Here is a 16,130-nt window from a genome sequence, read left to right on the forward strand (position 1 = left end):
TAAAGCAACAGTTTTAATTTTTTATGTCTCACCGTCGAGAAGGAGACCAATTGTTAGTTTTCTTTCTCCGGTTTTTAGTTCAATCTAAGGGCGACAGGCATTGTTTATATATGCTTTATGTTATTTAGCAGGACTGTGTTAATAATTTTCATGAAACTTTCTAAAGGTGCAGGATATATGCCAAGCAATCACTATTAAAGTTTGGTGACATTAAATTTATCAATTTCACTTTTTGCTCTGACAGTCTACCTTCATCGAGTGATCAGCCGAATGTAGCAGACAGCACTGCACCCATGAGGCGGTAGTACTTCCAGTTCAGTTTTTCTCCCCTCCCTCACCCCCGTCCCTTTTTAAAATGTATTTATTTATCACAACAGATACAGTATGTATGTGTCTTCCAAGGATATTCATATTACACTTTGATTGACATCCAAATTTCTCCTCAGGCCATGGGAATAATAGGCAAAGATGTCAGGTGCACATATCGGCAGAGGTCAGCATTGTGGAGCTGCTCTTTCTGTGCATTTGTCTAACTTACTGAAAGAAATGAACAAATGTATGGCCATTCTTACAAACATATTGTATTAAGTACTGTCCTTTTGTAAATTGAAATAGCAGCAAAATGTCCTGTGTCCATTAACATGCAAAGCAGCACGCACGGGGGTGTCACCGACTAGACAGTTGTGCAAACGGGGGCTTGTCTGTTCTCTCTGCGGCAGCATTGACCAGTGGCTGAATGATCCACTTGACAGATTGCGGAGGATGTTGTTCATATGACAATGTGGTCTGGCACCCTCATACTGGAACGATGAAGCTTCCTATCACCTACAGTAGTTGAGAATTTTTTATTTAAAGGCATTCGGAGAAGTGCAAAGGCCAAACCATACGAATCGGGTTCAAAATGTAATCCTTATTGTGGAAAATGTACAATTTACATCCAAATGGGATACCGCATCCAATGCTGCACTCATTACTGTATCCAGACCAGCACTGCAGAGGTTTTTGTGTTTTCCAAAAAAATGGTCAGTCACACTTGGAATATTTGGCGCAGGTACAGTTTATTAGACAACATTGATGTGCTAATGTCAGATGTTTTTTTTTTTGTAAAACAAACCAACCATCACACTCTGTGTTGCTTTGTGACATTGACGTCCGGTAATACTGTTGCTGTTGCCTGTCGTGATTGAAATCTCAGCATGGCCCAGAAACGATATTGGCTTTGATTTTGAAAGGTAATTTACAGTAATTAATTCAAAGGTAATTTACCAACTTGCCCACTTGATAGAGCAATTTCACTCCAGTGGTTTATTCTGTTGTTGATTGTAATGTCTAAAACTAACTCGCTTTTGACTAATTCTGACGTGCCGCAATCACATCAGATGCAGAGAAACGCACAAACACCAGCTACTGAGCATGCATTTTTTTCCCCTTATAAACATGACATTTGATTGACATTTTTGAAGTATTTTTTTTTCTTACTCACTCACTGTGAACCAGAACATGGTAAATGGAGAATAACCTGGTAAAATGGGGCTAAAAGAGGCTCTCTTAAATGATTAGATTGGAATTATTGTGCAGTTTTGAGGTCCTTCTGGAGGAGACTGGACTGTCTTGTTAAATGTTATTTATTCCTTTGTTGTGTATTTACAAACCCCCCATAGAATTTATTTTGTGATTTCCTCACTTGATTTTCTGTTCTGGTGGATTATTTTCGATTTTCTTCGTGTCATTGAAGTTACTGTATCGTTAATTTACGTTTTTCGGAGGCGGTCCTTGAACGTCTCTCGATTCGAACGCCAGAAGAGAAGGCACGGAGACGGAGAAGGACGTGCCTGTATTGGTTGAGATTGTGAAAGGCATTAATAAACTTTCCGTTCTAAAAACCAACACCACGGCTCTCCTTTTTCGGAGCTGCAACACTTCCAACCATCCATCGATGTGGGGTACACCCCCGCAATAGTCACCAACCAACTGCATGATTACTATGAACTAAGCAAATTATTTGTAGCTTTCTTGTGGAATGTAGGAAATGTAATAACTTAATACATCGCATCTGTGTGTCATTCGCATGTTCTCCCCGTGCTTGCGTGGGGTTTCTCCTGGTAATCGGCTTTCCTTCTTCGTTCAAAAAAGACAGGCATGTTAAGTGAGAAATGTAAAATGTCCATGGCTGTGAGTGTGAATGGTTGTTTGTCTTAATGCACCCTGAGCTGGTAAGATGGGGTTTGGCTCACGCCAGCTGACCCACAAGTCATGACATTAATGCGGATAAGCAGTTTAGAAGCAGCAGCCATTTAACTGCATGTTCGACCTCACAAATTGTGCAAGCTAGTGGTTGGCGTGTTGCTTGTGATGAACTTAGATTGCGATCTTTCACCAAGATCCCAAATTGCGGGTGCTCAATTGCATGTTAACTCATGTTGTCAGGGCCTTCACGGCCCTCTCTGCAGGCACGAACACTATCTTAAGCGCAGACGTACATTTACAATTTACAGGAAATAAAACGGTCATCATTTATTTCCAACAGTCCTTTATCTTCTTTTCATAGTGTCTGCGCTGCGAGGCTGCCAGTCATTTGTGGGTTCATTTTTTTTTTTTAGTTGATTCTAAACATTAATATTAAAAATCCTGCAGTACAGCAATGTGGAGCACCCCATGAATTACTTTGCCCTCAAATGAGTAAATATGCCTACGTGCAATCTCCCGGAATACATTCCAGAACGCGCAAAATGAACTCTGTGTCAATTGTGCATGTTTAGCAGACACACTCTTGGGTACATCTGGCAAGTGACTCGATCAGCTTCCACATGTGTGTGCATGTGGAAGTTTGCGCCTGTACTTGTACGCATGTAAATCCAGCCAATAGTGTCATATGTAGATAAACTCTCGATGATCTCTTGCATGTACCAAAACTGTCCTTCATTTAGAAATCATCCCCAAGAGTACATACGTTGGTGGCATCGTTCACTTGGAAGCCTCTTGTGACACTTCATCTTGATGTCATAGCAAGTGGCTGCGGGGGTGAGTCGCGAAAGCAAATGATGAGGGAAAGTGATGTTCATACTCATGCAAAAGCATTTACTCCCACCATCAATGTGTAGCTATATTTTATCATCAACAAGATGTACCAAAGTTGTTGACAAGGTGTTAGGTGCTTTGAAAATGAATCACTTTCAAAATTAAAGAGCCTAATTGAGATTTCTGAGAACTTTTCACCTACAGGGAATTAAAGTCCAGCAATATAAATGACTCGTTTGAGCTAAGGGGCACATACAGAAGCAAACTCAGAGAGAAGAAAAAAAAATGCATCATAACATTTTAAGGGAATGTAATGGCATTTTACAGTCTCAATGTATATTGCAGCCCCTGAAAAAGATTTTTGGCCGTAGGTCCCATCAGGAAAAGATGGGTCTGATGCCAGATGTCTGTTTTATTACCTTGGCTAGTAGCCAGTGACTCACTATAAAAAGACTTATTGTTAAGAGGAACGAAGACTATTGTTTGATGTAGCTATTGCAATCAAGAGATTTTATTTCATTTTATATGTCTGTGAGTCTGTGTACCGTACACCAATACTTGGTAAAACCTCCTCTGCCATTAAAGTTGTGGAGATGACAATTATGCCTCAGGCAAAATCGAATGTATGCATCCTGAAGCCTCTTGCAGCTGTTGGCAGTTGTCCAACATGGAAGCGAATGACTCACCTCTCTGAAAGGTCCTCACATAACAGCCAACATTCCCCTATACTCCTAATTAAAACCTAAATGCACACTATGCCGGCTGGGCCAAAAAGGCTTTTATTCTAAGACGCAAAAGGGTGTTGCAGATATGTACATTTTCAGCCAGAACTGGGAAATGCCAAACAATGATCAGTGCATAGAGTATAAAAGCAAACCTTTCTTGATTGATCCTCATCTTAAATGGACTACTTCTCATATAAGAGAGAGAAAATGCCTTGACGTTTTGTATATTAGTGGATGCTCCTTCATTGAGGACCAAAACAATGGCAGAAAAAGTGTTGGTGATGCTGAGGAAAAACATCACAGCCACTTCTAAAAAGAAACAGGAAATGAAGATACATCCAAGTTCATTCATTCATTCATTTTCCGAACCGCTTTATCCTCACTAGGGTCGCGGGGGGTGCTGGAGCCGATCCCAGCTGTCTTTGGGCAGTAGGCGGGGGACACCCTGAACCGGTTGCTAGCCACTCGCAGGGCACACAGAGACGAACAACCACCACGCCCACACTCACACCTAGGGACAATTTTGAGTGTTCCATCAGCCTGCCATGCATGTTTTTGGAATGCGGGAGGAAACCGGAGTACCCGGAGAAAACCCACGCAGGCCCGGGGAGAACATGCAAACACCACAGAGGGAGGTCGGAGCTGGAATTGAACCCGGTACCTCTGCACTGTGAAGTCGACATGCTAACCACTGGACTACCGGGGCGCCGACAGCCAAGTTGTCAACCGATTTTCAACTACTTCAGAGGTCAATTGAATGTTGAACACTATCTGAGGCAATTTGAAAGTCAGTTGCCATTTTATATGCGTTGCACTTACCTGCTCTCACTTGGCAAACATCCGTAGCTGAGGTGATTTACAAGTTAGGAGAATTGCTCGGGTTTCAACAGAAGACCCTAGAATATTGAGTACTCAGTCCGATACAGTGCAAAGGGATCAGTTAGGGATGTGAACAGTAAGTGCGAATTGGGCATGCTCCGCAGTTAGAGGTGCTCTAAGAAATCAAGTGTCAAGAGATCATTGAATATAGAGTACACTCACACTCTAATAGCATTTGGCGGCTTGACTGCTGTTCCTTCTTCCGCCCCTGGCATCTGTGTGAACACTCAACTTTTTCCACTGGGCACGTGTGATTGCAGTGGCCATATTGGACGCAACATTTTCAACGGAATTATTCATATTATATGGACTCATTTTTTAAAAAAAGCACCATGATGGACTATACTGTAGGTCCAGAGACTCCAGACGGTAGAGAGTGCAAAGACTCACCCCAGGCACAATAAGTATGCCACTATTTTTCCGGACAAAGCTTCAACTGCACTTTGTACTTCGGTACAACACTGACACGGTCAATGAATGAAAGTTCATGAACTTGTTCGTATTTTGGGTGAGCCTGGACTGAACGGATTGTATTTTGTGCTTTGTGAACGTTTCTGTGAACGAGCTCATTCTGGGGCCAATTGACGTCTTTTGAACAGCAGTTCCGTTTTATTCAAGAGTGCCATGTTTTCTCGAAATGCGGCTGAACACCCTGTAAATGAGCCTTAATTAGGTGTAAGAAGACGTTATTTGACCATAAACCGTCACACGGTTGGTTTTGCAGTATGTTGTCGGAGACCTGCAGCCTTTGAGTAAAGTGGCATCCTCGGCTTTTATTGAATTAATTAAAAGGGATTCCAGCCTGGTTCTCTAGCCAAACAAGTCATGAAATAAGACATTCCCAAAGTGTTGTAAAGGGATTTAAAGAAAATGTAAGATCATGTTAAGTGATTTGCATGTTGAATAGTCCACTTTGAGGTACATTCTTCGTTTCCTAACCTCAGCCTGGTTCCTATAGCAGATTATGTTGTTTGTTTGCACATTGAGTACCACAGTCCTGTTTTTGTTGTAATTCATAATAAGACAATGTAAGCAATGAGGTATTCCTCCTGTTTTTGAGATTATAGACTGAGAGCGCCACCTGGATACTACTGTGGACAGAACTGGTGGAAACAATGGGGGAAAGCCAGTATGCCAGAGGGTAACAGCTCGCAGAAACACATTGGAGGAAAGAAAAATAAAATCATAATTTATTTGGCAGAGAATAAAAGGGGGGTGACCCGGTGGCCCAATGGTTAGCGCGTCGACCTCACAGTGCAGAGGTACCGGGTTCAATTCCATAAAGCGGATCGGAAAATGAATGAATGAATAAAGGGGAAAAAATTACCTTATAGATATAATTTTGTTTCCCGGTCTTTTTTTTTCTCTCTCTAACATAGGCACTTTAGAAAATTGTTACCTTTTTAAAATGTCGTTTTTCATGTTAAGAACAAATTTGAAAAATGTCAAAATGGTCATATTAATAATATTTTAAATTTGAACGGTTGACCCAAGGAGGCAAACATTGCACTTTGAAATCGTACAATAAAGCAGGTTGAATTTTACTTTCAGCATGCACAAGAGTATTTTTCTATATGTCTTTTTGTGTTGTGGGGACTCCAGTGTTGTATTCAGAGTGTTTTATGACTAGGCCTGTATAACGGGACAACTTCACCTTCGAAAAGTGTGTGTTTATTCATGCTAAATGCAGATGTGGAGAGGTTCTTTGAGTTGAACAGCGATAGGCAAGAAGAAGTGTTTATTGTCTCAGTAACAGCAGCTCAGGTGATTTTTATGGCTCCTACGGATTACAGCCGGGATTCGCTAGCAATGTAAAAGCTAATCAGACACGGTAAGAGATGTTGAGGAGATAAAGGTTGGAAGTGCATTGCCAAGTACAGTTGTAGAGCAAGCAGGAAAGGCTGATTGCTTCAAGCAAACACATTGGTATCGATTTCACCACTTACAGCCTTGACTTTTACGCTTCCATTAATTGGAGAAAACAAGCCCACAATGTCCTCTCCTCTCAACAATTTCAACAAAGGAATCCCAGATAACGACACGCACAGACTTAACTTATTTTACATCTGCGTATTTACTTTTCATTACTTCTTCGAAAGGAGATGTGCAAAGTTCAGACGTAGACAAAAAGGTTATTTCCAACTAATCTTCCAATTTAAGCAGCAAACAAACAAAGCCAGATTGGACTGCTGATGGCTTTGTGACTCTTGACCAACACTCGATACAGACGGAATGGGGATTCAAATTTGTTTTAAGTAGATCCCTTTGAGTTTTAGAAAATAATCCCAAAACGGAATATTTAATAATCGCTGTCCTTCAGTACAATTATGAAAGAGAGCGGTGATTTTCACATGAGGGACTTTGAAAAGCCTCTGGGGACTTGTACTGGTATAATACTGGAACAAAGAACTAACAATAGGACGGATGAAGTCATTCATCATTTTCCATAAAAGGAAACGCTGCTCTTTAATAACGGACCGTCTGACTCGAACGACATATTACTTCTCGTCTTATATTTAAAATGATACCATACCGTATGTTATTGTGTGTGTCTGTGATTGTTCTCATTCTGATTACCGTTTTGTTTTCCTTTGTCCATTATTCTGTTATGTACTTTGTGTTTTTGTGTGTGATGTGCCTTATTCGCACTCCAGTACAGTACTCTGCTTTCAAATGAATGTTATATAAGCACTACTGCGGAAAAAGGTCTTGGGCACCATTAGGGATGTTGTTACATGAATTCTGGAAGGTCCATATAATGATTTCGCTGGCTAAAATAGAAGAATATCATAACAAACATATAATATGCATACGTTTGTAGCATGCAATGAAATGTATAGTCCCAAAGGTTCATAAGGCTATGTGTGGCAAAGTAAAGTGTTATCTACTGGAGAAAAAAAAAAAGACATATAATTAAGGCAAAAAAAAAAAAAATGTAAATTAAGGCAAAACAATTGGAAAACAAATTTCACAGTAACGGGAAATTTGAGGCATCGATTGCTGCAAAAACCTCAAAGACCGCAGTGAAAAAGATGAGTGTAACAACAAAGCTAGTGGCAGCTGAAGACTTGCAGTGAATATGATTCTATTCTACACATATTGCATGTCATAATGTGGAGGTGAGTATAATAGTTCATTCATTTTTATGCGTTATATCTGCGGATACATTCAACCTCTGTGCCATTCAACTGATATAAGTCCGACCTCACTTGCAGGTAAACTTAAATACCCTCTATGTAGGAATCAGCTAAGTGGTAATATAATAAGCACTCTCTTCTAAATGGAGCCTTGATTCCATTTAAAAGAGGGCAGAACGTATGTGTGCACCCTTGCTCGAGGCTTTCATCTTGCATATAAATCATTCTAAGTTGAAAGTTGGTGTTTGAGCAGCACATATTTCAGGTCTCAGGGCGTGCTCCATATCACCAGCCAAGACTGCATTAATGACAGTGCAGTGCCATGAGCAAACGAAGCCAATTTCAAATATTCTCGGAGCGGATAAAATGTTGAAATGGAGGCTTTCCGACTGATTTAGAGAGCTCACGCGTGTGCCAATCTCCTTTTTTGCACTTTCTCTGCACTTGTAGATTCCGCTGCAGTTGAGAGCCCTGACGTACACTTGTGAGCCGTCAGTGCTGGACTACTGCCGCGCTCACCTGCACGTCGACCTGGAGCCCCACATTCCGGAGATGGATGGTCTGAGGCCAAGCAGGTACCAACGGGGCCCAATGTCCGCCCTTCCCCCATACCGATTCCCTCCACCAGTGAGCAGCACACATTATTAAATAGTCGACGGACTTTTTCAAACAAAAACGCAGACTGTGTTGAAGGGAAGTGGTGGAAATGGTGAAGAAGCAACGGAGACAGTCGATCTTCTGGAGAGCATTCAGGATGCAGGGTAATGAGAATGACATATTTCTCTGTGGGAATACAGTGTAAGGGTGCAGTCGTATTGATTGACGAGCTTCTGACCCGCCGAAGCCTCGATATCCTCAATTAGCCAAGGAGGCTGAACAGCAGCTTGACTCTCAATGTTCCGCTCTGCTTGTTGAGGAGTTTGAGAGGTAATACATGGATGATTTGTTAATCCTATTAAGCATTCTGTATTTTCATCCCTTCTCCTCGTCTGGGTACCTTTGCTGTGTCGGGTAAAATAATCTAATGGAAAAAGTTATCAACGGAGCAAGGAAACTGAAGGAAGGACTGCCGATTCCAAGTTTTCTGCTGCTTATTTTTTTTTTGGAGGGGGGGGGGATATTATTCTGATTACTATTGCCAGTCCGATGTCCCTGTAGAATTTTCATTTGTACTGAACTAACCAACTCAAGTGAGTATAGAAGTGATAGAGCACACACAAAAAGTCGACATCCACACACCCTGCCAGAAAATGGAATACGGATTTTTGATTTTCTTCATGATTTGTGAAGTCCATTGCATTATGATTAACTGCGCAGAGACATAAGCATATAAAAAATGAACAGTAAGGCCAGATCTTGTCTCATTTGAACACGTATAGTATATTGAGCCAGCTTTTCATCATCCATATAATGCATTCCTGTATGAAATGTTTATTTTTCCTGCTCAGATGTGCTCTTATCGTGTTCTCAAATATCTACATGCGTGAACTTTTTACAGGATGTTACATATTATATGGAAAATAAACTGTGGTAAATCACTTGCTTTCGTGTTCTGTCATTTTGATCCGTGGCGTGAACTCAAACGGTCTTCTTTTTGGACTGTTGTCGACATGATTGACACTGCAGAGCATCACTTGAACATCTAAAGGGCACCCGTTCTGCTTCTAAAGTTCATGTGTGGTAAGGACACTCCTCGGCCACCGCATTAGGTACACCTGCACGATCGGATGAGACGCAATACAAGGGATGCTTCAGAAATTTACGACTTGCTCAGTTTTGACATTGTCAGGGAGATGATTTATGAAAATGGTTTTGCAAGTGTACCTAATGATGTGGCTGGTGAATACACAGAAAGACCTCCGAGTGCCGAGTTTGATTTTTATCAAATCAAACACAAATTATTGTCTTGGATATGAATCGGCATCAACGCCATGTTCTTCCTTTCCAGATATAGCCACAATTAGACACTTCAATTCCCTTGATCAGGAGAGGTTGTCTCCAACCTGAGGCCCTGGACTATCTTCAAGTGTCCTTGAGCAAGCTATTGAACCCCCAGTTGCACTAGATCAGGGGTCACCAACCATTTTGAGAGTGAGAGCAACTTCATGTGTCCTGATTGTGTGAAGAGCTACCAAATTGATACACATCTGAAATAACATTTGTACAAATTACATTTAAATATATTAGAATGTGTTATTTTTAATACTTAATGATTTTCATTTTCAGGCTCTGATCATCTTAAAGATGTCTCACAATACTGCCCGTGTTTGCATTTTTAAATCATAATTTCTACTAGCATATCACAACTCTAGCACTGGCGGGCTATTGGTGTGGTCCTCACGGGCACCACATTGGTGACCCCTGCACTAGATGCTACACCAGGGGTGTCAAACTCAGGTCCTGTAGGGCCACTGTCCTGCATGTTTTCCATCTCTCCCTATTGCAACGCACCTGATTCAAATGAACAGGTTCAATATCAGGCTTCTGCAGAGCTTGCTGATGATCTGATCATTTGAATCAGGTGTGTTGCAACAGGGAGACTTGGAAAACATGCAGGACAGCGGCCCTCCAGGACCTGAGTTTGACACCCGTGTGCTACACCATCAGACAAGGCGACGTTAAATTGTGGATATATGTCTTTTCTTATTCATGAGATTTTTTTTTCCAAGCAGCATTTATTAGATGTTTTTATTTATTTTATTTTATTATTATAGTTTTTTTTTTCTTGTCCAGGCAGTAACACACCAAGCATCCCAAGCCATGGGCGTTTCCAAGTGTGTGTGTGTGTGTGTGTGTGTGTGTGTGTGTGTGTGTGTGTGTGTGTGGTTGGGATTGGGATTGGATTGATACTCTGCATTTAAGGAATTAGGAGGGTCGTGTAATTTTATTTAGTTGTTCGCCAAACACAAAATCAAGGAATTGGAGTGCAAGGATCGTGATTTACTGTTGCAACTGGAGCTTCACGAGTTAGCATGCCGCAGATCATTGGCTAAGCAATGCATTATGTTCAGTCGCTGATGGTGTATTGGTACACTCGCCTGATTTGTGAGCGGGCAGTGTGGGATCAGTTCCCACTCAGTGACGGTGTGAATGGTCATTTGTCTCGATATGTGCCCTGTGATTGACAGGCGACCAGTTCATGGTGTAGTCTGCCTTCCGCCCGAAGTCAACTGGGATAGGCTACCGCAGTTCACACGACCCTGTTCAGGATAAGCGGTGTTGAAAATGGATGCATGGATGCATTATGTTTCAGTCAATGGTGGTCAGTGGAACTAAAGAGGGAATAAAAAGGTTTTTTGTTTTCTTTGCGGCATATTTTCTCAATTGACATTCCCGAGGTTCAATCATTTATGTTCAAATAGATGTTAACTTTTGATGATGTGCGTTCCTAAGGACCTGCATTTCCAGAGTAGAATGTGGCCATGTGCAAATATAAAAATAACGGGATTTCTCCTTCTCTCCTCATGCTATTTGGTAAATCCATAAAAATACATTTCCATGCCTTCATTCATCGTGTTCAAATGCAAACTAGTATCTCGCTGCTCGGTATAAAACCATAAATGGGCCACCAAACAGCATCTACTAATAGCTAAAGTGTTCCGATACATGATAGAATCATGCCGCTTGACGATGTAGTGCTCGGAGGCCAGAGCTAAAGCCGTACACGGCAGTTTGAACAGTTTAACGACACTGATAGATTGCCTGCTGCGCTCACTTCGAGTGTTCAGAAAAGTGTTGGCTGAGAAATCGAGGACAGGGAGAAGCAGCAGATGCTGCATTGAGACTTATGTGTTTAAATGCATTTATGCAGAATGGCTGGTGAGTCATGATACTTGAGTCAATAAGCGCTTCTGGAGCCATTTTGACTTTTAACTAGAAAAATGAGCCGTAATCATCTCCCACAGCTCATTTTTAATCAGCTCTGTGACTCATCGTCAAGATAGTTTCTGTCTGAAGTTTGCCTCAACCGGGCGATGCTGAGAAAAGATTTTACAGGTAAATCAAGAGATGCTGTTACCCGTAGCTGTCAAACTGTGAACCTTGCGCTGTGTCAAGGAATAAACTGCTATGCCTCCTAAGAAGGCTGATGGACTGTCGTTTATGTCCAAGTCTTTCTCAGACTTGAACTTCTGAAGATGAAAGCGTCACAGCATGAGTTATTTTGTTCTTGTTTGTATTGTTTATTCACTTGACATTTTATGTATATTTCTTAAGGTTGGAACGTTCGTGGGAGGCAGACACCAACTATTTTCTTCCTCAGTGGAGCCGTCAAAGGGAGCCAGACATTGTAAACAGTCTCAGATATAAGAGGAAGTTTTCTCATTGTGCTCCATTGATTTCATCTAATGAACTAATTTCGGTGGAGTTTAGGATGCCGTCAAGAGAGCACTTCTGCAACTCTAAGACTCATAAAAGCACATTTTTGCACCCACTATTGTGTACATCTGCACCGAGCCAGACAATCCTGTAAGTCCTGTATTTGAATCAGCACCAAATTGCATGACTCATATATCTTGCATAGGACTGACAATGGCATACCCCATGTGTTAAATTTCAGGATGAATCTAAAATGCACCAAAATCTTTATTGGTTAACTTCATTTGTCCATCTTTAACTTCTGAATGTCCAACTGTTCACTGCTTTAGCATATCTTCTTGCATGCACACTAACTGTTTTCTAACGAGGAACAAAATTCACACCGTGATTGATCCACAAATCGACCAATACATTTCTCAGGACGGCTTTCATTAATTCGGCCAAACCGTCTGAATCGCCATTGCAACCTGCTGATGACATTCTGTGACCCTCTAAGCTCATTGGCCACTTCCGTTTTAAGCTCACACAATGGTGAGGTAAACGACAGTTGACCAGTTGTTGCCTTAATATCATGATGCCAAAATGTGAACAGCCTTATGAGGATGATTTCGATGTTGAGAATTTTACATACCAACTCTTATGGAAGCAAGAGATTCATTGGTCGATTCATGGATCAAACGTCTGTTGGAAATGCAAAAAGTGATGTTGAACAGACGTGCATAAAGAAGAAGAATAAGAAAATCTAACAATGCCTAACTTTTTTTCTTTGTGTGTGTGTGTGTGTGTGTGTGTGTGTGTGTGTGTGTGTGTGTGTGTGTGTGTGTGTGTGTGTGTGTGTGTGCGTGTGTGTGTGTGTGTGTGTGTGTGTGTGTGTGTGTGTGCGTGTGTGTGTGTGTGTGTGTGTGTGTGTGTGTGTGTGTGTGCATACATATGCGCAAATCCATCTAAATTCCATCTCTTTCCGATACCGCTTCTTTTTTTCAGTGTTGCCGGGAGCCGAAGCCTATCGCAGCTGACATCTGCATCACAAGGCAGACGACATGTTTGACTAGTTGAGACCATTCACACACAAGTCAGACCGGCTCTTTGTGAAATTGATATTTCAATTGAGAATCAAAATCAAATTGTGCTCTAATTTTATGATCGTGATGATATAGCTGGAATGTAAGGGAGCTGTATTTTTTTTTTCTTTCTTTCTTTGTTTTTTCGCAGTATTTCCCCTGACATTCACCTTTAGCATCTCACTGGCCTAACGATACTGTATTGCTAAACTGTCTTTCGACTCACTCTCAAGGCAAACGACTTATTTCTTGATGCCTTTCAAGATCAAAGCTATTGTCACTGTGTTAATTGTGCCACTGAATCAGTGCTCTGTTTGTCTCATTAGATGCAGATGTCGAGATGGACTGTCCTCAAAAGGTCGATAAATGTACACCCCCGGAATGCCCAATTAGCATTGCAAGTGACAACCGTTCCTATTTTGACTTGCAATTAAAAACATGAAAGGATATATTGCTCACATGTTTTGTCAGCAATTAACTATTCATTTTGGATAATGTAAATTCTTGCTTTTCAACAGGCTGGATCTTTTCAAAGGTACACTAAAAATAACTAGCAGAGGGTTAACCTAATACTGTATGGATTTAATAAAGTAAGTATGTCTTTTCATTTGGAAACTCTTTTAGTCGTCCACAATCCTGCTGCTTTCTGACACAGACGGACACCTATCCCTGTAACACAGTAGCATCATCAAGTCAAGTCAAGTACATCTTTATTGTCAAATGTGCTGACATACAGCACAGATGAGATTTCATCCTCCCTCTTAAACAGACAACAAGATGCTTTGTCGCCTTAGTTAAGCAGATCCATCCATCCAGTCGGACACATATACAGACAGACAACCATTCACACGTACAGTATATTACCATACTATATCTACAAGGATTTGGGTTTAGCACTCAAACCCAAGATACATATATTTTCCTTCAATCCACAGATTTCCTAAATAGAATAGCGAGGATACAAGGGAAAAGACATTGAACACGCCAAAAGAAGGCTTAACGATGTACATTTGGTAACAGTGCAACAAGGTAAGCATTGTTTCCTTTCGATGGGCGTGAGGAAATATCATTCGAGTCTACTTGTTGGCTGGACCCACAACAATTTCAGCCTGCTGGCTCGGCTCTCGTGGTGAGGAAGAACTGAAGGTAATAGATCATCTTCATGAATCCGTTTCTTTAAGTCAGTGCTTCCAACCACCGGTTCGTGGACCGGCAGTCTGGCGAGTGTACCACTAAACCACCAGCGACTATGTCGTGGCATAATTTAAAAATTTCTTTCAAAATAAATAGTTGTTAGCTTTGTTGTTGTGCATGCATTCAAATCCAAACAAAAATAATTAAACTGTCCACCGTATCCTCCTTAGTGCTCAGGCAGGTGTTGGGACTGAGGAAAAAGGTTGCTAGGCAATCCATGGAGATCTAAGAAAAGGTCCGCATTAGACAGAGCGCCGGCAGTTGCTGGGCGAATTGCAAGTTGACAATGAAAGAAAGCTATATCACGCTGAGCTGAGAAGCAGAATGAGAGAGGCTGAGTAAAGCTCTCTCCAATCTGTCGTTATACGTAGCTGCAAGTTATTGTCAACAGCGAGCAGGTGACATTTAATCCTGTGTCCACACTAGATATTAGTCAGGGATTGAATGTTTTTATCCGAATTTGGACCGGGAAATCTTGAAAGGCATCACAGTCCACTGAGGGCAAGACATGCTGTCATGGCATCTGTGAATGGCAAATAAGATGAAAATGTAGCTCTGCTCTGATTCTGTGAAGGACATGTGATGGAGATGCCCTGAGTGGCTTCTCACACACACCGAGCCAGAGCGATTCAGCCTCTTGCCGTCTACGTCCGAATTGAATGATGGATGTTGACGTAGTAGCACAAATGTCCCACGCGTAACCGCAGACTCCCGCCGTAATGGCACAGTGGGAACGAGTGAATTTGGCAATGGAATGGTTTGGCTGAAAGCTGAATGCACAGGTGTGGCTGCATGCCCCGAGGAGCGTGTGCCATGAGAAGGAAGGGAGGGGTTGAGACTCGGCTGTCACGTCCCTGCAGCGGCAGCCCCACCACATCTCTGCCAAGGCGCAGTTTACTCTGACAGCACTGTCCTTGCATCCCAATGAGCTGCATGCAAGAGATGGCTAATGTTACAGCCTCTTGTCTCGTATCCTGGGAGATGAGCTCAATTAAGTCAACATGGGCGCCATTAATTGGAATCAAAAGAGAAAGAGACCTTTTATCCAGTGATGTTGATAATAACACTGGATGCAACAGACAAAGTGACTGATAAATTCAATTTCGGATGGGCTTCTTGGTTTCACATCTATGGTGTATACATCTGTCATTTCGCATTTACTTTTTACGCGGCCTGGCACACCCAAGGCATGGCGGGGGGATCACTTGTATAATATTTCCCTGAAAAAAAGCAAAAACACTCTTACATGTGCTGGGGAATCCGTCATGTGAGATCTAATCAAGGACCTTAAGCCTTTAATCAGTCAGTGTGTACTTTTAATTAAGAATGGATTAAAAACCAGACGAACTAAAAAGGGATGCAACTATTAGAAGTTATTTTTGTGTGTTTTTTTTAATAATGTAAACCCATGCCAATTAAGGTAAATCCATTACAAACATGGAGGCTAAGTGCGCTATCACTATTGCCTCTGTGATCACTATTAATTATTACGATTTACTATGACTACTTCTACTATACTATATTACTATTATTATTATTTCTGTCCCTTTCATCTGGGTCCATTCAGCAACATAATTCCAAAAACATTATTCTAGTTCATTCAAAGATGAATATTGAATCTTAGGTTTTTGTGAAGCGATCTTATTGTCTTGTAACCAACACATGCCTGCACATAGAGCAAATAAAATGAAATTATAAAACGCACAAATGAATTTCACATCAACATATTTTAGATTGTCTTACCACGGAAAAAAAGGTGTCATTGGCTCTTCAATTACATTGTGCATGATAATGTTTTC

General features: G+C 41.3%; 1 protein-coding gene across 3 annotated transcripts in view; it reads left to right on the plus strand.

Moving 5' to 3' along the window:
- The window catches only part of LOC109511666 (leucine-rich repeat transmembrane neuronal protein 4), a 49,181-nt gene extending 39,879 nt beyond the window's left edge, over window positions 1-9,302 (plus strand). The window contains exons 1-2 of one of the 3 annotated variants that reach the window (XR_002167366.1): window positions 7,559-7,741; window positions 8,210-8,283. Coding sequence is in view for 1 of the 3 variants with exons in the window: in XM_019862908.1 (XP_019718467.1) it covers window positions 8,210-8,407 (198 nt within the window). In the remaining 2 variants the exon portion in view is untranslated. Of the gene's footprint in view, window positions 1-7,558; window positions 7,742-8,209 lie in introns of those variants that run through there. The other 2 variants (XM_019862908.1, XM_019862909.1) reach the window with 2 other exon arrangements.
- Window positions 9,303-16,130: the final 6,828 nt, after the last annotated feature.

Source organism: Hippocampus comes, unplaced genomic scaffold (assembly GCF_001891065.2).
Source record: "Hippocampus comes isolate QL1 unplaced genomic scaffold, H_comes_QL1_v1.1 scaffold147, whole genome shotgun sequence".
Lineage (NCBI taxonomy): Eukaryota > Metazoa > Chordata > Actinopteri > Syngnathiformes > Syngnathidae > Hippocampus > Hippocampus comes.